Source organism: Leptopilina boulardi, unplaced genomic scaffold (assembly GCF_019393585.1).
Source record: "Leptopilina boulardi isolate dan_hultmark-lab unplaced genomic scaffold, ZJU_Lbou_2.1 LbouV2_48, whole genome shotgun sequence".
Taxonomy (NCBI): Eukaryota; Metazoa; Arthropoda; class Insecta; order Hymenoptera; family Figitidae; genus Leptopilina; species Leptopilina boulardi.
The window spans coordinates 137,596-165,516 of NW_026137992.1; the positions used below are offsets into that span (position 1 = coordinate 137,596).

The following is a 27,921-nucleotide window of genomic DNA, read 5'->3' on the forward strand; positions in this document are numbered from 1 at the left end:
TTTTCAGAAAAAAAAAATTTGTCACAAAATTTTTTTTTCCACAAATTATATTCTACTATTATATCAAAAATAAAAATTTTCCCTAATCAAGTTTATCACAATTTTTCAAGACAAGAGTAAAAGTGAAAATAAAATGCCAAATGACAATAGAGGGATTCATCTTCCAATAATAATTTTCACGGCTATCATCACCTGCATCCCTAATCATAAACAGACAAATCTACCAAGCTGCACGAGTCATCTTGAAGCAACGAAACGTTAATTTCCAGAAAGCCAACAGACACCATTGCTGCACCACTACCTCCCTACCATCTTAATCGATAACGTGTAAGAACTAGGTAGCGTTTAGCAAGAACTATTGGAACGTGAAATTGCTGACTATAACGACCGAGAAACGTAAAAAATTTATGGATTACTTGATGCGATGCCAAACTTCGTTTAACGACAGTCCTCTCCAATCTAACATCATTCGTGATTTTTTTTTTTTTTCTATTGGATTTCTATTTGGAGAATTTCAAGTATTTAGAAAGATTAAAGAGTTCCTGGAAATGAAAATACTTTAAGACATAAGAAAAAAAAAATTGGGACAGTAATTAAGAGAATTGAGAAAAATAAATAGAATAAAAAAATATATCGCTAACAATTAAAACGAAAAAAGAAATAAACCTCAAATAAATAATTTTAAGATGAGAATTTGAAACTTCTTTTTTTTACGATGTAAATAATTTTTATTTCGATGGATAGAAATTAAAAAAAGTGCTCGAGTACTCTTAATGTAAAGAGAATTATTGATTTGAAAATTAATGTGAATGATGGTCGATAACAGAGAAATTTCATTTTATCCATCGGGAAAATAAAATTGTCAAGAGAGCATATAATGGCACGTTGTCGCGAATTTTTCCACCATATGGTACAAAAGAGAGCAGCAAAGAAAAAAAGGATCGTGAATTCGAGTGGTTCAAGAAGTTAACGATATATTGGTTTTCGGTGTTTTAATACCGCACTTGTGGTTCAGTGGCAATTTCTATTTTCTTTACCAGAGGAAAATTTCTTTCCAGTGCTTAAGTTATATAGCAATATATATATAGACAAAGAACAATATACTAAAAAGTAAAAAAAAAAAAAAAAAAACAGAAAGAAATAAGAAGAAGAAATTTTGGCTTTCACAGAAACACTGATTGTCAGTATAAGGAAAAGACAAATACAGAACAAAACATACTATTCACGTGGAAAGATAATTAATGCACACGAAAAGCAGAAACAATACACAATGCTAGCTGAACAGTGTAGAAGACACTTAGTCTCTTTGTTCTGAAATAATTCCCAATATTACATCCACTGCGATAGGCTGAGTATTACACAAGAATATCAAACGAAATTAAATTGCGGTAATGCTCATAACCGATATAATTATTGTAATAATAACTGACAATAGTACAATTATAATTTTCCAATAGAAATTGTTACTTTTCTAAAATTAATTAAGAAAATTAAAAGTAAAAAAAAATTAAAAAGAAATGCAAAAGAATTAAGAGATAAAAGAGAAATTATAATAAAAAAGTTTTAAAAAAATAATGTTATAATTTATAGAATAAATTAAACATATCTTTCTAATGCATTAAGTTTAACATCGACCTTGTAAAGTTTACAGAACTTTAGTTAAACTTTGGTTAATGTAACAGAATGAAGATAATGTAAAATTTGCTAAAAGTCCTGATGACCCTATTTGTATTTAAAATTCTTCCGATATTTTTTTGCAATTAGAAATAATATTTTCACTAAAAATGAATTCTTTGCTATCCTAAACTCATTGACTGAATAATTGTAATAAAATAATTTCGATTTCCCCAAAATGTCTCAAATTGATTAACAAAATCTTCAGAACGATAATAACCTCTAAATAAAAGAGAACCAATAATTTAAGTCACTTTTCATTTTAAGAAAATAAGAATGAATTAGCTACAGATGCTAACAATAATGTTTGCTGACAAAATTTATCCTAGCGAAAACAAAATCCTTTCTCTAATTGACACTATTATTACCTAAACAAATGATACGATTCTGTTAATATTAGTTGAATATTAATGTGTACAGATTCCTAATAAACTAATTAGCTTGCTGACTTCGTCGGCTAATTACTTAATCAAACAGGTTACAGTCAATGATAGAATCGTCATCTGAATAAATACGGTTTTAGTCCGTAAATTCACTCATGTTCGTCTATAAATTCTCTGTCTACAAGGAAATCATTCCGTTATTTTATTTTTTTGTTTTTTTTGTTTAATAACTTTCAAAAGTTAAAATTTTATTTATGTACCTAATACTAATTAAATGAATATTTTCATTAAGATGTTCATTTAAACTCACTTATTTATTTAATTAGAATTAAGACGAAAACTTGGAATTATTTTAACTTTCTCATTTATAAACTTCTCTTTTAATGATATAAAACTAAATTGTAAAAGTTATCTTGCATTTCAAAATAACATAAATTTCCTGAGCCTATTAAATCGTTTTTTTAACTTTCAAAAAGTCGTATTTCACAAGCAACCGACCTCTTTAACTGAGAAAGAGATAAAATCTGCGACATATCATGAGGCATGAACGTTAATTTAATTGATAAAAATCCAAAAGATTCATTTGATAAATTTCAATTTTCAATTAATTTTTTCCCTTTACATTCTTTTTTTTATCATTTTTATTTTATTGATTTCTTATTAATATTAAAATTTCAAATTTCAAAATTAACAATCAAAATTAATTAAAATATTCACAAAAATGTTTTCTAATTAGGATATAATTTTTTATTATAAAGTTTAGGAACTGAAAATAAGTTATTAATAATAGAAAAAAATTTATTCCAATTAGAAAACATATTTTCTTACATTTTCTTTCAACGTTGTTTTACTTTAGCGATAGTTATATGTAAAGTTATAAAAAAAGTAGATTCTTTTAGAGAAAATAATTGAAAACAGAATTTTTAAACATTTAAAAAAAAAGTTTAAAAAAAAATTGTAGAATGAAAAAAGAAGAAAACTTTTGTAAGAGAGTATTTCACACTTCTGTTACTCAAGTTGGAAAAAAAAATATTATTCTTAAATTTTATGAAATTCAAGTGAAAATTTCGAGAACAAATGCAGGATATAAGATGATTATGAATGATCTATTGAATAAATGAAAGGGAAGTAAATGTCGCTTCCGAGAACAATATAACGTCTCCATTGAAGAGTTAAAGCACTTTCTATTCGTCAACGTCAAATGCAATAACCTAGATCGAGTAACTAAATAGCATTAAAACCAATGGCTCATATCATAACTCTCAACATCAAGTAGGATCAGTATCTCAGTTAGATTAACACTTTATGTGCCGCCTAGGAATTCATCATATTTCCTTGAGAATATTGGCGCGCGGATGGGCCCGTTTCACCTCAAGTATTAAGCTAGTCTGCACCGTTATCGGCTCAAGTGCAGTCTTCAGGGAGTAAAGATCAGGTGATAGGGTTCAGTGCTTCTTGTTAATACGAATAATCGATTATGACGTCAAAAGGAAGGGTGCATGGCTGCGAGACGATGACGACGACGACGTGAATTATTGCATAATCGGACTACCCCTTTTTAATATCATCCGAACGAATACGTTTAAAAAAAAAAAAAACCTCCTAACGGAAATGGCAAAATTATCGGTTTTCGTTCAATCGTTTTATCCTGTCGCAAACCAAACTTATCCAAGTTCGTGGCACGATTCAACGAGAACGGGACATCGTGACCTTTACACTTGTAGCGACGCGGAAAGATAATTTCGTTTGGGGAACGTTGCCGCTCGGCAGCATCAACTATCGAGCTTGGTGGTTCACCAAAGTCGATCGGAAAATGTCGAACGATGTTGTTATGCGTCTCTCTCGCTCTCTTTTTTTTTAAACCATATAGCGCACTGAACTCTTTCCAAGTCTCGTTCGTTTCCCTTCAAATTCGATTTTCCGCCTCGATAGAACGATGTTTTCCACTCCTATTTTACCACTAAAGACTCAAAAATACATGTAGCTAAAGCAAACAAAACACGTTTTCGTAATAGCGCACGATTTTCTACTGTGCCAGGTGTGCTTTCCAAATCTGGCAAACGACCTGCAAATATTTCGTCGTTAATTTTCTTTTTTTTTTCAATTTGAATTTTAAATTTTATTTCATTTTACATTTCAATGGGGGGAGGGGGGATTTTTTTTCAATTTCATATATCTGATTTTAAAAAAATCTATTAACAAAAAGCAAAAAAAAATTAGAGTTTTTTTCTTGTAATTAACTTTTTTAGAGATATTTTTCAATAAATCAAATAAGACAATGAAAATTTGTTTCATAAAAAAAGGACAATAAGTAAAAATTCAACTACGTTGCAAAATTCTTAAAAATAGAATGATAAGACCATGATGTGAAAAAGAAAATATAAGAGAGTGCTCATAAATATAAAATTAACAATCAAGTGAGCTTCAATTTTAAAAAAAAAAGTATTCTCTCTGTTTCTAAGTTTTAAATAAACTCGCGCTGAAAATATAGACGGATCTTTTATTTATTTATAACGTAATTTTCTGTCTCGCGACGAAATCAACATGACCCTGAAAATATTACAAAAATATACCGCGCAAAAAGACAATATTGCAATTCAGAAGTACTTATTGATCTCGTGACTCGAGATTCATAAATGTATATAAGTGGGAAAGAAGTGTCGGGAAACAATGTTCAAAAACTTTTCTTCTCACAAAGTTGTGAAACCCTAGGGATCCATAATGATGAAGATAATAATAATAATAATAATAATTGTAATAAAGAAAATGTCTGTATTACCAGAATCAAAATCAACACGTAGTTTCTAAATTTTCCCATGTAAATTACCTATAGAACTTCTCGTCTGCATTATTATTAATTCTTCAAAAATAATTCCTGAATACAAAATCATGAGTCGGTATTAAAATTATGCAAAATTTAAAATTTAGATTAAACATAAAATAAATATTGTTATTTTTACATTTGATGTTGTTAATTTTTACATTTGTTATTTTAATTATTTATAATTTTTCTTTAATTGTTTTTTACCATTGAAAAAAAATTTCGCTTGTTATTTTAAACAATGAGTATTTTTACTTTGTTATTTTTTACATAAAATATGTTTCACAATTTTTCGTATATAAAATAAATTTAAAAAAATTATGTAATAAATAAGGAATTAAACTAAAATTTTATGTAAAAAATAATAGAGTAAAAAAAGGAAAACATTTTCAATATTTAAAAAAATTAAAGATTTATTAATAATTTTAAAATAATAAAAGTAAAAACATCGAATGTTAAATTAAAAATAATTATATTTCGTTAAATCTAATTTTTTTAATTTTGTATTTTACAACACTCTGATTGATCTTTATTACGAATATTCCACAACAGAAACAAAACCAAAAAACAAACAGGATCCAATTATTTTCTACAAAAATTGTTCATGAAAGAATATAATTACAATTTAATTCTACACCTCTATTTTTTTATCTAATCTAATCTATCCAAGAATGAAGAACCTTAATTCATGCTTCAAAAATTTTTAGGTATCAAGTCTGAATTCAATAGAAACACGGCTGGAAAAAAAATGGAAGAAAATTCAAAACACTCAAAAAAAAAAATTGAGAAACAATCATGAAGGAAGAATTGTAAATCATGATTGCAGATTTCTCAAAATCTGAAACAAAAATAGAAAATGTAAATCCAATTCGACGCAAGCCGCTGCACCAGATAGCTATAGCCTTGGGGGTCAATGACCTCCCAGGCTCGTGCTCTTATCCCTCGAGCTATCACAGAAGACTTCAACGTTGAAAAAACGTGCGATCTTTTCATCCCCACGATTTTGGCGCGATGTCAGCATAGGTAAATGGGTAGAAAGGCAATCAAACTTTTACCTTTCCTAAGAAACATCTCTCATGTTTTCGTGCCAAAAGAAACATATCTTCAATTTCAAATTCCACCACAATACCACGATTCAAAATTAATAAAAGACAACAATAAAAATAATTCAAAAATTTAAACATACAACAAACGGTATTTAAAAAATTCAACAACTGTAGATTGGAATTATCAATTTTTTGTTAAAAAAAAAAAATGATCAACAAACATTTTGTCTAATTATCTTGAAAGATAATACCGAATCTATTATCCATCATCATCTTCTATACCATGTACCGCGTGTGCAGGTATATCAGAGCAGTTTGATAATGGCTAAGATAACATTGATACCGGTATATCAGAGGTCTTAACGAGGGATCGTAAAGTGCTTTAGCGGAGATTTACGCAAGTGAAGCAGCCGATCAGAACGGAATCACTAAATTGCTGCGACAAAGGGAGATCTGCATAATGCAGACACGATGAATCAGAATTGAATAGCAAGATAAGTCTGTTCACTGTTGCTGTTTATATAGGTATATATATATATTTATATATAGAGAGACGGATGCAGTTGATGCGCGGGCGCGATGATTTTTAGCCATTTCCATTGGCGAATCAAAATTGACACAAAACGAATCGATCTCTCATGAGGTGATGTTGAAATCAAGTACAGGTTAGAAAGTTGAAATAGTCAGTATAAAACCACGTGCCACGAATTGACCATTCCGGTTGGAGGGTTGCTAAAAGAAGGTTATTTTTTTTTTTTGCGTGTAGGGAAAAAGGTCGCCGTTCGAACGTCGCTCGCGATCTACGTTCTGCGGCATACTAGCTCTGGTTCCCTGGTGCCCGCGACACCCCTACTCATTCCCTAGGCTACCCTTCCCCAGCAGCCAGTTCGTTCCATCCCCGTTCGTCACTTCCTTCCTGCATCCCCCCGGCGAATTCGTCGGGTATAGTTCGCAACGCTTGCTACTACACTACTGCACCCACCACCACTACTACTACCGGCATTTACAGCGTCCAAAATTTTCAAACATACAATTGTTAAGTAATGTAGAACACGAATTGCAATTTAAAGCACAGGCCTTCCGATAGGACAACGTTCTGAAAATTAAAAGTTTTTAAACCCTCAAGCTCTGAAAAGAGTAATGAAAAGAATAGTAGAGGGTCTAGCATTTCCTAGAAGGTTCCATTAAGCCTCGCAAGTAAGATGAAAGAGGTCGGGAAGCTTTTACTAGTGGAATAGAAAAAAAAAAAAAAAAAAAAGTAGAAGAAGATGATCTCAGAGAGAAAACTTAAATAAAGTACAGACTAATACTAGTATTAATCGCAGTTGGCGTTTTCACAAAGGTCAAAGAACCATCTCTTTAAATTATAACTGAAAATTCATCCATCATGAACAAAAACTAAGAATAGAAAATTTACTATGTATTCTTAAAAATCATTTTTAATTTCCCGTTTTAAAATTCATATAAAATTTTTATATAAACAAATTTTCAAAAAAAAAACTGCACTCTAAATCTGAATCAATACTCAAAATAACCTTCTAAACAAATTAAATTATTTTCCTGAAATGTTTCCTACGATATAAACTATCTTTTGCTGTAAATAGAACTTTCCGATTGCAAATGAAAAAGAGAAAATGAAGGATTGTCCCTGTAGATATATACATGATACGAAGAGTGACAATTTTCTTCGAAACGATCAAATCCGAACAGAGAGTTTATCACATACAACTTGGGAATAATAGGTTTTTCAAACCGAAACAATCTCGTAATATTTTTTTCCATCACTTTTTAAATTTACAGTTACACGGGAATTTTTTTTTCTACTCCAAAAATATTCCAACAAAGAGAAAAAATTTCAGTAAAAAAAAATTACGCACAAACAATTAATACGTAAATAAAATTGTCCAAAAAATTATTATCATTATAAAAGTGTTAACCAACAAACAGAATAAAACCCGTCAAAGCTTTTTTTTTATCTCTCAATTAAAAATTCACAGTACGATAGTTGATTCAAAAAAAAGTTTAAAAATCTAGTTAAAAGAAATGTTTTGAAAAATTCAAAAACATATTTAAAAAAAAAATTATATGAATGAACTTGTAATGAAGAAATGATTCAAATCATTAAACCATAATTCACAGTAAGAAAATTACAAAATGCCAAGAAGAATATCTCGAAATAAAGAAGATTTTCAATTACCTACAAGAATCTTGGAACTTTAATTAGATTCATTTTGGCCAACTTTTGGCAAAGATGGCACAAGCCTATACTCTAAAGCTGAATGAAACAATTATCGTATAACTATTCTCTTTGTGACTTTGGCAAAAGAACACCAATTTGATGGTTGTACAATGAACAATATTGTTAAGATTACAATGTCGAATCAAAAGATTTCTTCATTGCAATTACTATCTGACAACGATCGAAAGTGATTACACTGAGGTGAAAAACAGAGCTTATCTCTCACTGGAATGTTATTGCTTGTATAATAACAGTAGTAATATAAGCATTTTCCTATTTAGTTGCACTGCTGTATATCTATATTTATTCCAAACGAAGTTTCTCTACATAAAAGTAATATACAAACGATTCACCTCTTTTAAAAATATAAAATTCTCTTTATAAACAATATGAAAAATAATCAAGCAATCTTCAATTATAACTCGGAAAAGATAACTCAATTATGTATACAGTAAACTTTATGTATAATGTGATTGACATAATTTTCTTGACAATAAAACTTAACGTTTCGAGATTTCAGTTTATAATCCCAGAGAAACAAGATTAATATGTAGATATTATAGACGAGAATCGTAAAGCTGTTTTCCCGTCTACTTGTAGATAATCAACTTCCCTTATCTAATAATTTTGAGATCAAAATTGAATATTATCCTTCTAATCCTAAAATCCTTAATACTATCATATCGATTGCATGTACTACTATATCTTATATTATTATTATAATATTCAGAGTATCCAATAAAAAATTAAAAAAACAATTGCAGTAATATATTTAGTAGTAAAATAATTGGATGTAATTATTATTTCTAATAAAATATATATCTCTAACCTTAGTCTGCAACTGATGTATCATTTAGGACGATAAAAAATCTGCTGGAAACACTCGCGATTTAAAAAATTTCGAAACACTCCCGAATTTTAATTTAATTAAAAACTTAAAAAAAAAACAATACATTTCCTAAAAATTTAAGCGATCGCGATTTTAAAAATTTCGAACACTCCCGAAATTCAAACTAAAAAAAACTTTTTCTAAAGATATAAGCGATCGCGATTTTAAAAATTTCAAACACTCCCGAAATTTAAACTAAAAAATAAAAGACTTTTTTTGAATTTCGAACAAAAATTTTATTAAAATGATTAAAAAAAATACTTAAGACTTTTAAAATTTTTTGTTCGCGAATTAAAAGAATCGAGCACTCCCGAATCTATTTGCACGAAAATACTGAGAGAAAAAAAAACGATAAAGAAAGTATTTAGCACAAGCAAATTACAAAATTTACACGTCTAGACAGGTCACTACACGAATTGTAACTGATTGAATTTTATTATCTTTGGGATTTTCAATCAACATTGTTTACGACCTTCGACTTAAGGTGAGCTCTGTGTACTTTAATGTAAACAAATTGCTCGGGATGCAGGTATAGAGGCAATAAAATTCCAAAATTGCTTCAAAATACTTGGAAATTATAATTTTAAATTTAAATATTATTTCACTTATTGAATTACTTAATGTAAAATAAATATTTAATATTATTATATATTTATAATATTTTAGATCCAGAAGAAAAACTTTTCAAATATACAGATTTCTCGACAATGCAAAGATAAATTTTTCCATTAACGATATTATATACGAGTGGGTCAACTTTGAAACGATAATAATCGAAAATCAAGACCAAAAAAAAATATCCAAGATTCGCTTATGGAAACGATTTACAAAAGCGAAACCCCTTTCTTGTAACAGATAAGTCTCTAGCTTACAAGCTTAGTTGGGATAGTCCACATTTCGATGCACGAGAGGATAAACTTAATCCTAAGCGATGGCTCGATTCAAAATTCTTTTTGCTTTATTGAAGGGTTCAGAATTTCTAGGCCACAGTTTAAAAGATCTATTCCTATAACTTCTTTCGTATATATACACATTTTTTCTGTTTAGACGGAAATCCGTAAAAGCAGATTTTTCTCTAGATCAACAACTTTTCAAATCTGTTTCTTATAAACCTAAAGTAAGATATATCAAATGAAAAATTACTTTAAATAATAAATTCATTTTTCTTTGCGCAAAAAAGAAAGGTTACTTTGATGACATTTAATATAACTGTAAAAGTAATGGCACAGAAAATTCAAAAAGTACAGAAAGTGGAAAATTGAATCACACATAACAAAAGTGCTGTTCGATTTTTCCACTACATTTACTATCAAAAATGGATTTTCTAAATTCACAATTCTTTCTGAATAAGAAAAGAAATTGAACTATATAACTGAGGACAAAATAAAAAGATGACATAATTCAAAAAAAAAATATATATATTTCTGCATTCTATTAATCTTTAAGTTGAATTTTAATTATTAATTTTGATAAAATATTTAGAAAATATTGTTTTTCTAAGAATAGAAAATTTATTGAGATACAAATGTCATAATAAAAATCTGTTTAATATGAACGTCGGCGAGTAAACAAAGTGGCATAATTGATGACTGGTGTCTTCCACGTATTAGAGAATTTACAACGTGGAAAACGACTACTGTACCCATTAATCAAAGGCTTATCTACCTTGGAATAATCCCTCGTGTTTTCCATAGCTATGCAGAGTGCAAATTACACTTTTACTGTTTTATATCCTACAAAGAATTTTAACTATATCGTTAAAAGTTGAAAAAATATTCTCCAACTTTCATGCAAACTAAAATATTTCAACAATACTATTATTCATAAACGGCAATCAGAACACAATAAACTATAAGGTATTTAAAAAGCATTGCAGATTAAATTAATACCATAAAAGATTAAAATAACCCATTTTTTAGATCAAAAAATTTTTTTTCAATAATTAAAAAATTATTTAAAAAACCTTTCTTCGAATGTTTGAAATTTTTATCTTCAGATGAATTATTTTAATCTTCAATGGATTAAGGCGTTGCTTCTTATTTTAATCAATTTTGGTATTAGAATAATACCCCATAATTTACTGTAATTTGAATTCTTAATTGAGAATTTATCAAATTTTTTCTATAAAATATGCAAAATCATTAGATGTAGAGAAATTTTTGAAAAAAAACATAAGTATATTATATTTAAATCGTATAATGTAATTGGACGTTTAGTCAATATAGAAAATTGAAGAGAGATATTTTAAGTTTTTGATATTGATAAAAGAGATAATATCAAGGGTCGATGAGATAAAGTTCAACACCCGAATGTGTCGATATCTTGAAAGTTTAACAAGCAGATTTCAACGAAAATCCATTCCTCTGAATACGAGACGAAACTACCTCCCCTGAGACTTCAAACAACCGAGTAAAACATTTAGGACACATGCAAGTGTAAACCTGTATAAAAGTGAGGTCTACGTGCAACAAGTGCAGAAAGTAACTCTGACGTGCAATTTATATAATCGGTTCCTTTAAGAAAAGGAGAATGATTTGCAAGTGTCGTGACCTATTTTTTTCATAATTTCTCTAAAATTCACCTCTAAAAGTTTCACGTTTTTTTTTTTTTTTTTTTTTTTTAATAAAAAAAGATTTTAAAAGTAAAACTCTTAATAATAAAAATATTACAAATATTAAAAATTAATTAATGCATTTCTTTATGCAATTTAAGTAGTATTGTTTGCAGAAAAAAAGATATTTTTTAAATTCTTGTAATTTTATATTCGCAAACACAATATTTGACAAATAACTGTAGTATGTCAGTAGTAAAAGTAAATTAAAATCAGACATTAGTAAAAAAATTATTTGCAGTGTAAACATTTTAATTTCCTGAAATAATATCAGTAGTAAAAGACAATTTCAGTCAGACAAGACATTTTTAATTCTTGTAGCTTAGAAACAGTAGTACAACTCTGTTATTGTAAGACAAGTTCCGAATTCTTACGTTTGTATACCATCAGTAGTGAAAGCATATTTCAGTCAGACAAAACGTTTTAAATTCTTTTAATTTTGTTTAAATAATAAAAAATAGTTTCAGTTCAAATGAAAAAGTTTTAAATTTTCCTAATTTTAGTTTCAGTAGTAAAATATAATTTCATTCAAACATTTTCCTATTTTATTTCCCAAAGTCCACTCTCCTCTTGAATAAGAAATCTTAAGCAAATACATTTGTTAAACATTTACATTATACTTGAACTAAATTTGAAATTAAAGATTTAAGTAATAAAATTTTCATATTTCTAACCATAAATTCTGACTTCTTAAATATTATTTATTTACAATGTGTAAATATTATTTTTGATAAAAAAAAAATAAATTTTCAACATCCATCAAATTCAAGGAAGATTCTAATTAATTATAAAATAATTACGAGACAAATCGTTTAATATTGTAACAATTCAGACAGCATGTTTGAACTGAAGTAAAAGTAAAAAATTGTATAAGAAAACCAGAAATAAAAAGTAGAGACACAGATTTATATATCTTTCTGTCTACAAGAGACAATGAATGTCTACTCATGTTCCAGCGAATGAGAAAAATTAATAAGTTAGTCGACTATGAACCACAAATTCATTCGCTTATCAAACCCCATTTCGCCGCAATGCTTATATTCATTCTTTCTCTCTCTCTCTCCCTCTTTCTGTTCTTGCGCTTTGCCTCTCTACGGGATTTTTAAATGAGAATTTTAACGATCGACCTACATTTCACTGTTCCATTTACGGTGGGTATCGCAAACAATGTCAAATAGCACGTTAAAAATGCTAACTATCGATATTCAACTTTCGGAAAAGTGAAGAAAAAGAAAGAGCGAGAGATAGGGGGACATTGATTCCCTATTGTCAAACAGAGGGAAGTTAAATTATCTTCCGCAAGACTTCGACTCAAAACATTCAGAAAAAAAAAGTAATTAGCAATTACTAAATTACAAGATTTTAACCCCAGTTAACAAATAATTAAAATTTTTAATAGAACTAATAATTATTTGTCAATAAAATATTTTATTAACATTTTTTGTAAAATTATTAAATAATAGAAACCAGCTTTCTAGTTAAGCTTTCTTTATAAATCGAATTGTCAAATATTTGATCGATCATTTAAAAATGCGACATCGTCGGCAATTTTCATTGTAATAAAAAAAAAAATTGTCCGTATTTCAATGAAACTTGCTGTCGGAACAATTTTATGATGTTTCGTTTAACAGCTAAAAGTGCAAGAGAGACTATTTTATTTGACAAAGTTTCAAAGCGACCAGAAAAGCTGTAAGTTGACGCAAATTGATATAACAAGATTTCGAAAATTTCCCACCGATGAAAATGCTTTGAACTAGAAAAATTCTTTACAAAAAAAAAAAGAGATAAAAAAAGAAAACATTTGACATACCTTGAGATGCGGCTGGACGAGAAGTTCCTGGAGTTCACGAAGATCACCTCGGTCGATATTTCTAGCATTTGACCTGTCGACGTCTCGAAGAACTTCCTCAACTTCTCGGGCTCGTTGAACTGCGTCTGTCTGTGGAGCTCGACATGGCGTTGGAGATCGTGATGAAATTCTGTCATAAAGCTGCAAAAACAAAATTTTTCAACAAATATTACATAAAAAAAAAAAAATAAATAAAAATAAGTGGCAAAAATATTACAATGATAAAATGTTTCAATTCATTTTCCTTTCAGTTACATTCTTAATGCATAAAAAAATTCCCCAACCCTTTGTGAAAATTTGTCTAGAATTTAGGTCGAATTTCTTGTAAATTTTACATAACACCTATAAGTTAGAATAGTAACTCTTTTATTTCTTCTTCCTGGGCTTTTTTGAATTTCAAATAATTTTGCGACACTAGCTCTTTTCTGCATAAAATTATCTTTAAACTCGGTCAATTTTATTCAGAAAAATAAAATACTGCATTACTATATTTTACATTTATTTATCTTTCTTTCTATACCAGAAATTAAGCATCAAATTTTTTTTCCATCATCATCATCATTATTCATCCAAAATTCATGAAAAAAATAAATCAGGTAATTTAACAACCACTATTTTGACAACAAAGGCTAAAAAAAATTCAAAGTTTCAAAAAGAAGAGAAGACTACTAGCGCCATGAACTATTTCTTCAAACAATATAAATTCAAATCAAACCAAAATTGATCAGTAACAATGAAAGTAACAGATAATGAAAAATTCTACAGTACAGTTATACTAAACTGGAGAGTACACTTAAACTCACCAAAAGATCTGCAATTTCGAACAAGTCCGCAGCAAGTTCGGACTCGCCATAAAGCAACAGTTGACAAATTCGCATATCTATTTACCGGTGATAAGGGATTGAATCATCCCCTCGTGTTTTTGCCGGCATTGATTTCAATAATGTTGTCGTGAAAAATATAAAGAGAATTGTAAATGCCAAAAAGAAGAAGAAAAATACCAAAATGAAGAGATAAACGGGTACTCGTGTTTTTGCGTAAACGCGAGGCCGCGATCCCGTCAAGGTACGTGACATTGTTTACGAGCTTTATGCGTGTTAGGAAGCCATCTTGATGAGATAGGTGATGACGCATGCGATCTTGAATTTTGCAAAAACTTCAAAGATTCCTCTCTCGCACACAGCCAGAATGTATATCTTCTTCTACCTCCAGGAAAATTGAATGTGGCTCCCCTGGTGTAAAAGTTCACAACTATCTCAAATAAGGGATGAAATAAGAAAAATGTAATGTGCAACTAACCGCACCGCGGTTTGATCCCGACTGCTATCTAACTTATCAGAACATTTTCAACAGCTACTCTATTGCCTATAGTAGGTATACCGACCAAGGGAATGCGCAAAATCCGCTTTAAAACTATCCCTAACAAAATTCAGTCAAAGGGGGTGAAACTCTCGGTCACTCTGCTTTACCGATAGAAAAGAGCAAATTTTCCTTCTGAATACATTGAAAAATTTAATTTCTACTTAATTAAATTTTCTAATTTTCGAATTTTACTCTTCTATTTTTTCTTTTTGTAAATAAATTGTGACAGAAACAATTTTTCGTACTTCAGGATGTCAACTAAACAAATTCTCAGTTCTCTACCATTCTTTACTTTGAAAAAAAAAAAAAATTCAATTACAAGAAAATTACTAGTAATTGTTTTGTTAAACAAAAATTCATTATTCTCAAATATTTTCTCATTTAGTTTTGTAATTATTCAATTAAGAGAAAATTTAATCACTTTAATTGTAGCTACAAAAATAATTAAGGCAAATATTTACATATTAATGTAACTGAAAGTGTAGGAACTTAAAAGGAATACCTCAAATAAATTTGCAGAATTTGGATAATTTAAATTTAACGTAAATGATTTCTTGCTTCAAGCAAAAATCCAGAGATATTTAAATGAATAAGAATTGTTGAAATTCCTGGGTATTCCATTATAAATTCATATTAATGAATTTTTAATAATATAATTAGAATACATAAATAATATAGAAATAATCATACCTCTAATATCGCGCGAAGTTGATAATCATCAACAGTGGAAAGAATTTCAGAGCGTGTCAGTCTACCACTCTCCTGAAGTATCTCTATGTCATCAAGTGAATCTAAAATTTCAGCAACAGGACCTAAAAATCGAATATTAAATTTTAAAAATAGTTTATAGAAATCTTTTTTATTATTTTAATCAAACTGAATAGATCAAATAGCAATTTTCCAAAAAAAATTCCTTCTACTTTTATTTTTAAGACCTTTCTCAAATTTGATTAAATGTACTATTAAATTTAGAATAGAAAGAAAGAAAATTTTGAAAATAAACACAAAAATAATAAATATAATAATTACATTAACTGAATTAATTCATAATAATGTCAGTATCGTAAAATCAAACTACATGTAGAGAAAAAGCAGGAGGAAAAAAAATGAGGCTATGCAAACTACTTAATCGCTGTAGCTGAATAATTGAATTACAATAAATTTCTTTCAGGAATCCCAAAGCTTCTTTTATCAATTAAAATTTATCTTTACTCAAAAAAAATATTGTTTTGATAATAAAAAGCAACATTTAATATAAAATTTAAAAAATTAATAATTTAAATTTCACGTGAATCTTTAAGAAATACACACCTGTTGTCATGACTTCTTCATCACCAATTTCAAAATAACTATCACCGTTTGTTTCCGAATATGGTGCATGCCACCTTGCCGAGGAAACAGATGCTTTCACAGCAGTTTTCAATTTTCGCCTAGCATTAAACTTCTTAAGTTCTTCTATAGTTTCAGCTAAATGTATTCGTACAGCACCCTTATCACGATCCTAGAAAGAGAAAAATCATCAGTCACTACTAAAATAATTAAAAAAGAGAATTTTTTTATTTAAACAAAAATCTTTCCTCATTTTTCGAAATTGTTCAGAGTAATAAATTTTATCTTAATTTGCAATTCATAATCTGACTATTTATAAAATTTATGAAAAACGACAAAAATTAAAATTTTTTTTCTCCCCCATACTGAAGGATGGTGTCGATATGAAAAATGTTAATATCACTAAAAGAAAATGGTCTAAAACAGATGAATCGTGAAAGATAGGCATATATCTAGCTTATTTTCATTAAGTGAGCGAGCTTTGCCCCCACAAATCGATAACCCACTTGCACGTGTATTACATCGATAGTCAGAGCCCTCGTGCGCCCCTTCCTTACTTCACTTGCTAACTGCTCAACCACATGCCATAGAGAAACACATATACGTAATGCACATCGTCATACGCATCGACACCTTTTACTGACATCAGACCACGAGTGACAGCATCGTCACCCGCACCGACTATATTTAAAAGTAGCTACTTTTATTATTATAGTTACAATATATAAACTGATACACTGCTAGGAGATGCCTAGCCTGTGTGCGATCACCGACTTTCAAGAGTAACGATTTTCCAAGAACCAACTTAACTACTCACTCTCAGCCACTTGTGATTGAGAACTTCTTGAATAGTAATTCTGTGATTTACATCCGTCGTAAGCATCCTTTGAATAAGATCTTTTGCTGTCTCACTAATAGTGTCCCATAAATGTGTCTCCATCTGTCAAAAAAAAAAGAAGAGCGTAATTAATCATTTTCACAATTAAAAAAATACATGAAAAGGAAATTCAATTGAAAAAACAAATTATAAATTAAAAAAAAAAACTAAAAATGAACAAAATAAATTTTTGCTTTTAAAAATTATTATTTTATAGACGATTTAATTATTTTATAAAATGAGAAAAGGAAACCTTAAATTGACATTTAAATATGTAAATGTATAATAATTTAATAAGTACATATAGAAATAAAAAAAATCTCAGCCTTTTTTACCTGGACTCGTCCTCTGCAAATCGCTTCCCGTAGACGGTCCCGAGAGCCAACAAATGGAAGGGTTCCAGTAAGTAATATGTGAAGCAGTACACCTGCCGACCAAACATCTCCAGCTTTTCCATATTGCCTACGTTGAATTACTTCCGGTGCCATGAAATGCGGACATCCAATTCGTCCTGCATAATCAAATATCAAAAATTTTAATAAAAATAAATCCACTTATCTATTTCGTAAAGCATCCTTTATTCCGAAACATTCAATCAATTACCCGAAATATAATTTTCTAAAAAATTAATTACACAAAATCAATGTTATGAACAATCCATTTTTTATTTAATACCAATTAATTAATTATTATATTAATAATTAAATCATTTAATAAATTATCAAAATAAATTATTACAAATCAAGTGAATTTTAAATGAAAATTCTTATGGAAAAATTTGCTCCTAATCGATCAAATCATCAAAATAAAGGATAATTGCGAAAATTTCAATGTTGCTATTATTATTATTTTTCAAAAAAAAGCATTAAATTACACATGAGAGAAATAAATATTCCTGATGTATAAATAGAACAGGTTTTATCAATACTTTTTCTATATAATTTTTATTTATTTGAATAATTTTCAATAATACGAAATGAAAGTGAAGGAAAACATTTTCCCAAATAAATAAATTATAAAACACAAATATGAATTTCATGAACTTGAAAATGTCATTACTTCAGTATTTCTCTCTAAGTGTGTTTAGGAAATTGAGCCTCATGACAAGATTCACTTTGATAGGATGCAAATTGTCAGCATCAGCGTGTACCTTTCATGAACAGTAACCAACATGCTTTGCATTATATTCTACACATTGAAACTAATTGCAAAAAAGTTAACATCATGAGTCGAAAGCGATAGCAATGAAACCTACAATTACTTTTTAAAAATACCAAATAAACTTTATTATAAAAAAATATAATAAAACAAAATAAATCCCTAAATGTCGTAAAATATTATGTAAAATATGTTTTTTTAAATTCGTTTGACTCAGTGGCTTTGTAAATTAAAAATTAATTAAATTAGGTCAAACAAATTTTAAAAACATCTAAAAAAAAGTAAAATAAAAAATTAAATAATGAAAAATATATTAAAACGAAAAGTAAACACTTTTCATTTATTAGTTTATATTTAAAAGATGACATGAAAAAAAATCAATAAAAAGAAAATTAATATTTAAAAATTAAATAAAATTATTGACATTCTTTAAATAAAAATAAATCATAATAATAATCTGTCACAATTTATAACACTTATTAATCAATATTAACATGCAGAAAGAAAGAAAAAGACGTAAAATACAAAATTGTAACAAACTTAACGAGCACAAGTGATACTTAACGCTTTGATGAATTTTTATGAAAGCAAAAGTTATTTTTTTTTTTTAAATTAATTTTCATTTTAATACCATCGTGAGAACAATCATATTTTCTCAAGGCATATTTAAAGTAGGAAGTTCTCTGACCTCTTCCTGATATTTTCCTGACATTATCACAATCCTTTGACATTATCACGACTATTATAAAAACAAGGTAAGAAATTTATTTTTTTATTCTAATTTGTCCTCTCATAGGAAAAAGTGAATTCTTTTCAAGAATATAGAATAAAAAATTTCATTCAAAGAAATTATTTTTTAATTTCATTTATCTCTCTTTTAATCATCAATGAAATTTACAAATCACTGCAAATTCTTTAAGATTATTATAATCGTATTTTAGTTTAATGATAAAATTTATCAAATAAAAAAATCAGTTTTTTTGTTAATTTTAAAATAGAATAAAAAATTTTTTCTGACTTCTTATAAAAAGAAAATTACCGATTTTGTAAATAAACGATGAGCTTTGTAAAAAAGACTACAAATTTGAAAAAAAAACAGTATAATGATATACGAGGGAAATAATAAAAACAGGCAGAGAGACACACAAGCACAGGATGGTCTACCACTACGAACAATGACGGACACAGACAAGTTGAAATGGAGTGCAAGACTCGCTACTTTGACGATACTTTATACATTGGTTCAACGTTACTTTTTTTTCCCTACGAATGAAATAAAGCTCGGAGAATGATTCTCCTTTCAACAGATAAATCTCGCGCCATAAAATTATCACGAGACAACGACACTTTTATATAAAAATTCGCGCAGAACCACTGCGAGATGATTTCACAGGAATGCTACGCAAATTAAATTATGTAGAAACTCCATAGTCTCAAGCTGACATAATCGACTGATACGAGGGTACAAGGATTTCATAAGAATTCCAAAAAAAAAAAAAAAAAAATTCAATTCCACGATATTATCAAATAAATTTTAAGTTTCAATTTTAAACTTAATGAAAAAATTCAATCTTAATAAAGAATTAGAAAATTAAAACAAAAATTATTAATATCGCAAACAGAAAATACACAAAATAATATAATTATATAAAAAAGATATATTTTGAAAAGAAACAATTTTTATATAAAAAAATAAGGATTCTATATTTCAAAAAGTGTTATAAAATTGTTCACGTAAGAGAGAAAGTGCATTAACGTATTTTATTCTCAGGACAATTATTAAAAAAAAAAAAAAAATGTGACGTAAAAATAAATGTGAACGAAGAGTGAAGAATACTTTTAAAGAATCGTGGAAATGAAATTCTTATAAAACACGTTTACCGCAACGTGAAATCTTACAATTGATGTTGAAGAAGATTATTTTTTAAAAAAAGGAAAAAATGAAATGCCTTCTACCCCCGTTTTTTAACAGTCGCATGGAGATAGGTAGAAGTAGAATACCAATGTTGTCCTCCGTGTCGCTCACAAGCGAATCCTCGGCGTCCGTGAGGTCCTCGAAAGGGAAATTGCAGTTGGATGTTGTCAGCCCTAGCAAAAGAATACATTTAGAAAGAAAAAGTGTCATTTGTTTCTGCGTCTGCGTCTACCATGGTCGATGAAACAATTTCATCGTGCTCGTAATAGGAGACAGACCTGTACTCGCATATCTTTTATTAATTCTAAATTCCTCCTGATTTTTTCTCTCAAATACACACATTCTTAAATACTGACACTCATATATATTAAATTTGATTTTAGAAAATCATATCCCTTAAATTTTACTATTTTACAAAATTTTAGGGAACGAGTGCGAATATTTTCTGAGTTTTGTAATTCATTTTTTTAAAACCAAATTTTTCTACTGAATATTTATTTATTAATTTGAAAGGAGTTTTATAAAAAGGAATTGACTGAACTTTTTTTTTTTACTGAAAACGTGTTTTTAAAAGCTCAAAAAGCATTTGCGATAATAAAAAAAAAAAAATGTAAAAAAAAACTTATTAAATTTTTGCAATATGTAATGAAAGGAAAGGTATCTTTATATAGAGATTTTCAACTTATTGAGATTCTACTGCATAAATGAGTGAAGGTATATAAAATCCTAGCTTAATTAGAGCAAAGTTTAATAAATTTTTAAAAGCAAACTAATTGGACCATGATATATACCTATAGTAAACTCATTTCCTGCGTTTGATGGCTAAGCCTAAAACTTGCAACTATAGATAGTATATAGTGTAATCAACATGCATGGAATTTCTTCGCGAACTGAATAGTCGAGTTCACTTAGCAACATGTCTGGTACATAATACATCGGCCTTTCTAGTCGACTCATAAACCTGCTTTTCGCCCACCCAAGTCTATTTCGATTCACCACGTGTAAGCTCATGAACCAGTCAAGAATCGAATACTGAATGACTGCAACTCTCTCAAGAATCACATCTAAAGTTCTTTACTTTTCCACGCGCGGTAAAATATTTAAAAAATTTCTTTTTCTCAACCATTTTATAGAGTAACACTTTAAGGGGAGAAATATTAAAACTACTATTACATTTAAAAACACCTAAATATTGGAAAATATATTTTTTTTTTCGTAAAAGACAATAAAATATCCATTAAGATGTATGTGAACAAAATCTTATAGATTAAAAAAAAAACACATAGGATTTAAGAAAAGGATATTTGTGAAAGGAATCAGAGAGTGCCTAAGTATATATATATATAAACAATGAAGTACTCTGTAAAGAGAGCAAACGAATTCTAAGTTGTATTGATTTCAATAATATTTAAGTGGTGACATCAATGACATCAAGAGAGAAAGTGAAAGGAATTGATTTATAAAAAGATTGCGACAATACGTCTAGACGGAGGAATTATACATTGTGTCAGTGATCCACTTGAGATAATTTCTTCGTCCAAGAAAAACTTCTTCAATCAAAAGATGAACTTATTCTCAACATATTCTCGCAATAATTTTTTTTTCTAACATCTTTTTTTCTTTAAATTCTAATAGGGGACAATTAAGAAGATTAAGATAGATTAATCCGTCAAATGAGATTTTTAATATAATATTTTTGTGGCAAAAAAAGCAAGCAAGCAAGCAGTGGCAGCTTCTCTATTAAATAACAATAATAAATTATTATTATAGTTAAATAATAATTAAAATCGAGCTATTTAAGAAGAGGGCATGTTTATATATATTTGTTATAATCGCAGCATTGTTTGTGAGATAATAAGCAAATAGTGGCTTTGGTGTAAGTGTAAAAAAAGGGTCCTGCGGAAGTGGTGATTAAAGGTTAGGTCAGGCTTACCATCATTGTCGGCCTTCAAGTAGAGCTGACCCTTTGGGCTCAGACACTGACGATACTCGGTCGTGTAACATTCTGTATTCATTTAAACCACACTTTATTTTATGAGCAAAATAAAAAGGCAAAAGTTTTCTCAATGTTATAAAACCCAATAATCAAATAAAATCAAAGGGGAAATTATTTTAATTTATCCAAATTAACATTGTACAGAGGTGACAATTTTTTTTTTTCTATCATTATTCAGAATCTAAAATTATTTTATTCATAATGAAAAAAAAAAATTGAAAAAAAAAATTCCTGAAATTTAAAATAGAAAATGTAATTTTTCATAACAATTTTTTAAAATTGAAGTGACACTTTTGAATTACGTTGAAGATACATAAATTTCAAAATAAAATATACAGGAATAGTTTCTCATAGAAAGAAGAACTTAAAAGTCATTTTTTAGTTTATAGCCTCTTGAAATGACAAGAAAAATCCTCTTTGTATAGAAGAACATACTCCTTCTTTAGAGAAAATATAAAAATAATTTAGAAGCGAAATATTCTGTTCAAATCGGGATTATATTTTTTGGAGTCGAAAAAATATTATATATATAAAAGTTTTACATAAAGCGAAATTTAGAAAAGGTGTTAAAAAAAATAAAGAAAATAATTCTTAATTTTTAACAAATTTTCTCGAAAAAAAATTCAATTAAATTTTTAAAAAAAGTTTTGGATAATATAGGACGATTTTATATTCAAAATAGTATTAGAAAAATATTACAACCTCAGATCGACATTAATATGGATGAATTAAAATTTATTAAAGCACTGTATTAAAATAATTCTAAAAAAAAATTTTTGTTTCAAAAAAGGTAAAAACGGTATTCTCATCTTTATATTAGTCTTTCTACTATCATTGAAACGATATCTTTTACAGTTTCATTTTCAATAATTTAAAACCTACTTTACAGTCTACTTTCAGAAAGTGTCACTGAAATATTGACCCTGATAAGTTAAAATATAATGTCACAAAATTGAACAAAAGTTCTTTAAGAACTTCATAAATTTCCCGTTCGGTAATTGCAAAATTAGTTTAAAACTCTTAGTCTAGCGCGTCTTGTTGAAAAGTATGGCAAGTTGAGCAATGTCAAAACTTTATAAGAGGTCGTCAATAATGTTTAGTATAGTATATAGACGAAGAAGCAAAGTTTTTGAGATAAAACTTTTTCAATAAAAAAATTTTTTTTTTTTTGTGTTATTCAATGAACTAATTGAAATTTTGAAAATATCCAAGTTAATTTATTACAAAAGCATTTAGTCAACTAAATGTGAGAAATTCATTTATGTATTCAAAAATTTAATCAACAAAAATGAAATATTATGAAATACACACAAATTCTGATCAAGAGCATCGAGATAAACCTCATTTGTTTCAATTCAATCGCGAGACAAAAATGATAACCAAATGTTATTTGAATTGTGGGAATAGTCCAATGACTAATAATTCGAAAATTATGCCATTTATTCCACATGAAGGGTGTTATTGTTATTGCGCCCTTCACACAGAGAGGTATTCAGTTGAATTATCGATTAGTCTTTTATTCGTAGACACACTGAAACGTAAACACTTCCTTTCAAGTGCGTATTAAAATTGCTTGATGAACGGGGTAGTGGTATATAGTTTATACGAGATACATGATTACGTGTTTGAGTAACTGGCAACAAAACCCATCCTATTGTAAAAAAAACTTGGACTGAGACAAAAAAACTTCTTACTTTTCCATTACTTACAAAGCCATAAAAACTTAGGGCAAAAATAAAAAGAAACCTTTAATAATCTTTTAATGGATAATTAAATTCTCTCATTTAAGCCTCTTCTTTAATCAAAGAAATAGTTAATAAAAAAACAAATGAATCCCCTTAAGATTTGTAAAATAATTAATTTAAAATAATTTGTCAAAAAGTCGTGTTAATTTGAGCGTCTAGAATTACTTTTCAAGGAGTATAATTCTACTTAATCTAATTAATAACGGAAAGATGCGTGTGTGCAAATTGCTCATTGTCATTTCTGAAATTTCAATAATTCTACTGTGCTTCGAAACTTCAAAATTCACTACTGTCTTTATAATAATATAAACCTATTATAAATTATGATAATTATATTATTTAATAATAATAATTACTTCCAATGAGAAAGCAATTACTATTACATTCAAAATTATAAGAATTTATAATCATTTTTATGAGAATATTGTTTTCATGTTTTGTAAGCTTGTGTTTTGTCCAAAAAATATTGTTCGTGATGTATGAAACAATAAATACAGAGTTTATATAAGTGTAAAGAAAATTCATTCAAAAATTTTAAAAATAAACTATCATGTTAATAATGTTTTCTAATTACAGCTACTTGAAATAATGATGTGTCAAGTCATCAGCACTTATGTAATTTGAGGGAAATAATAAAAAACGGACGACGAACTTGTCATCGAGAAGGATTAAAAATGTGTGTGTGTATATGAATCGCGTAGTTGAGAATGAATTTTTCAACTGAAGAGAACCGATAAAAGCCGTTGCATTCTGCACATTGAACACACAAAATTTAGAATGCGAATGCCAATAACTGACGAAGCGAACCAGACTCATAGTAATAGCAATAGTATAGTATTAGTAGTATAGTAAATAGTAGATCACAGAAAGAGCAATCAACAAGTAGAAAAATGAATGCTCACTCTGTTTATAAAAATATTTCATTATTTATTTAAACAAAAAATATTTTTCTATTCCCAATATTTGAAAATCAATTCATATTTTAGAAATCATCTCTACTCTTCTGTATCGAAAAAATTTTTATTTCCAAAACCCAGAAATTAGTTCACGAATTATTAAAATTAACTCACTAATTAATAAACTTAAAATCAACATTATTAACTTATTAAAATTATTGACTTATCAATGTAAATATCTGTTAGAAACTATTGAAACTAATATCTACAAGAAAATTAAATCATGAATTTAAAGGGGCAACACTTTGAAAGTTATTTTAAATGAATAGATTTCAATAAAGTAACTTTTATAAATAAACTCGTTTAAAAAAAAAAAAAAAAAAAAAAAAGTTAAATGCAATTGTTTACGTAAAATTACTTCTGAAAACTTCTTTTAAAAGAATAGTTAATTAATATCAACAATTGCTAAGTGATACTCTTAACAAATAAAAAAGAAAGAGAAAGATGTCCATTCATAGTGGATATCACTTTTAAAATTGCTCGTTAAGAAACTTTAATCACTTTTGTAGACCATTTTCAAAAGTAATTATCACGATGCAGATGTTTTCCCAGTGACAAACTAAGATTCATTTTCTAGGGTAGTTGCGACATTAATAAGTTGCTTCGACCAATGTTACAGTGCCTCTGGCAGTAATTTTATCATCCTCAAAGCCAAACCCGGAGTAGTCGCGCACTAGCAAAGGATTTCAAGAACAAAAGCTTCTTTCATTGCTTTAACGAACCAGAATATTATTTGAATTCATTTTTCAAGCTGATGTCTTAATGACTTATTTTAAATGCTAAACCAAAAAAGAAATATTTTTACTGCATATATGAATGTATATTGAAAAGGGTTTTGCATTCGCGACAAAATGTATTATTTCTCAGTAAAGCATATATTTCAAAAATGTTTTAAAACATTTGAAAAAAAAAAATTATTTGAAAACCATTTAAAGCAGTTCTATATAGCGTTAAAATGAAAACCATAGTGATAAATAAAATTACAATTTCCTTTCAACATTTTTCTTTAAAGAGATCTACTTTTCATTCAAGTGTATTAGAGATTTAATAATAGTCATGAATAATCCAGACAGAAAATAAGTGAATTTACTGAAAATTTATGAGCCTATAACTTTAATCTTTACACGCACAGAAGATCATACGAAGATAAAAGTGTTGCCGCTTTCTAATAAAAGGGAAAATTCCAATTTCACAATCACGATGATGAAAAGGAAAATCTTTTTTTAACTCAATTTAAAAACATGGGATGTTATACACTTTGAAAAAAGGCAATGTTTTTGGCTCTCGCGCAGTGTTGTAAATTTCTCCTCTCGGAATTCATTAAATGCACATTCAGCTAGTGGAAAATTCTCTTGGTATAGCCAGAAGCTGGTCTATATTTTTTTTCTTTCTTTTTCTTTTTTTTTTTTTGAAGTTTTGCCAACTGACCGATCGAAGGAACATAAAATTTGGATAGCATGGTCTTGTGTGTATGTGCGAGTGCCTTTTCTCTCGTTTCTTAGCTTTCAATTCCCAGTCTCGAAGATTTACTAACCCAAACGGGATAAGGATTATACGCGAGAGATTGTATACAGAAGTTCGAAAACTATAGGGGATAATATTTTACAATTCCGTGTCTCTAGCAGCTCTCGGAAACTCTTGGGAGAATAGTGGGTTTTGGACTAGTCATAGGGCGTACACGTTGCTCTCTGAGGAGCAAAAAAAAAAAAAAGAAAAAAAAAGAGCACATCACCGAGAATAGTGGTTATAGATAGCATAGCAATGGTTAAGAGAAAAACTAGAAAAAGCTTACATACCAACGCCATTGGTTTGCGAGGACGGAAGTTGTACCGCGACACCAAAACCGCGCAACTTCACTGGAGCAGAATTTTCTTTTCCGGCAAGAAGGGCGCACTGTGGTTTCAGGTCTCGATGGATTATATCATTCTCGTGACAATAACGTAGGGCTTCCAGGATCTGTCTCATGTAGTGGCTGAAATTGAAGCACAAGCTTTTAGGATTCTTTATCAACGTTTACCTCTTATCATCGCAGGATAAAACTTTTTCAAATATCATTTCATTTCTTTTTCACATATATACATTTACACACACACACACTCTCTTTGCTTTCATTTTTTTTTCTAAACACAAACCTCGTCGACTTTTATTCCCGAGGTAGATTTATCTCCTTCAAATCAAATCGCTCTTTCTATCCATCTTATACTAGGGAAATGGAAACGTCTTATACGATATTATATATCGAATAAGACTTTCAAAATACGATTTCACTGGATTTATGTGATTGATTGAAACTTATTGACTAGTAATGGTATATGTTAACTTATTTTTTCGTTATTTCAGAGTGTCTAACATCTTCAAGAAAAAAAAAAATTCTCTGACATGCATTTCCCTGATAACATAATACGAGTGAATTGTCAGACACTCTAAAAATTTTTTTAATAAAATGCAATAAATATTTTTAAAATAATATAAAATTTTTGTTTCTCACCTGGCAACGGCTTCGCTGTATACAAATCCGGCTGTTGCTCGCCTGACCACCTCGAAACACAAATCTGAACCATCCATACTGAAAATTCAAAATACTTATTAATTAAATCAAATTTTTTACTTGAAAATTTGTTTATAATAATTTTTATTTTCAAGTAATAAACAAACAAATAATTGAATATTTAACTATATTTTTCCAGCTATATTAATTCATAAAAAGCTCTTAATTATTTCAAAAAATCCTAGTTTCTTCGAAATACAAAAGAATATAAATTTTACTTATTTTAATCTACTTTATTTAAAATTTTCAAGAGTGAATTGTTATTTACTGTTTTTTTTTTCTTTTTATATTTTTCTCACTTTTTCTACTTTGCATAACTATTAGACGTAAGCTTCGTACGAGGTCAATATCGTTCAAACAAGAAAGGCCAACGAACTATAGTTATCCTCGCGAATGAATGCTGGTAGTGAGCATGAAGGATCGTTAGCACAAGAGCAAGGTAGACGCGAATGAGCTTTTTTCTACACGAGAAAAGAAACATTCTCCGAGGGGCCACATACCTATTTCTCGGTTTTCTTTCATT

At 28.4% G+C, this 27,921-nt stretch overlaps 1 protein-coding gene across 7 annotated transcripts in view; it reads right to left on the reverse strand.

Annotated features, from left to right (window-relative positions):
• The window catches only part of LOC127289598 (peripheral plasma membrane protein CASK), a 157,320-nt gene that overhangs the window by 119,669 nt on the left and 9,730 nt on the right, over nt 1–27,921 (reverse strand). For 5 of the 7 annotated variants that reach the window (XM_051317611.1, XM_051317614.1, XM_051317616.1 and 2 more), the window contains 8 exons: nt 27,339–27,416; nt 26,647–26,822; nt 20,240–20,326; nt 17,416–17,591; nt 17,021–17,143; nt 16,186–16,375; nt 15,565–15,686; nt 13,474–13,653 (listed from right to left, as the gene is read on the reverse strand). In XM_051317611.1, coding sequence (XP_051173568.1) covers nt 13,474–13,653; nt 15,565–15,686; nt 16,186–16,375; nt 17,021–17,143; nt 17,416–17,591; nt 20,240–20,326; nt 26,647–26,822; nt 27,339–27,416 — 1,132 coding nt within the window. Of the gene's footprint in view, nt 1–13,473; nt 13,654–15,564; nt 15,687–16,185; nt 16,376–17,020; nt 17,144–17,415; nt 17,592–20,239; nt 20,327–22,086; nt 22,159–26,646; nt 26,823–27,338; nt 27,417–27,921 lie in introns of all 7 variants that reach the window. The other 2 variants (XM_051317612.1, XM_051317618.1) reach the window with 2 other exon arrangements.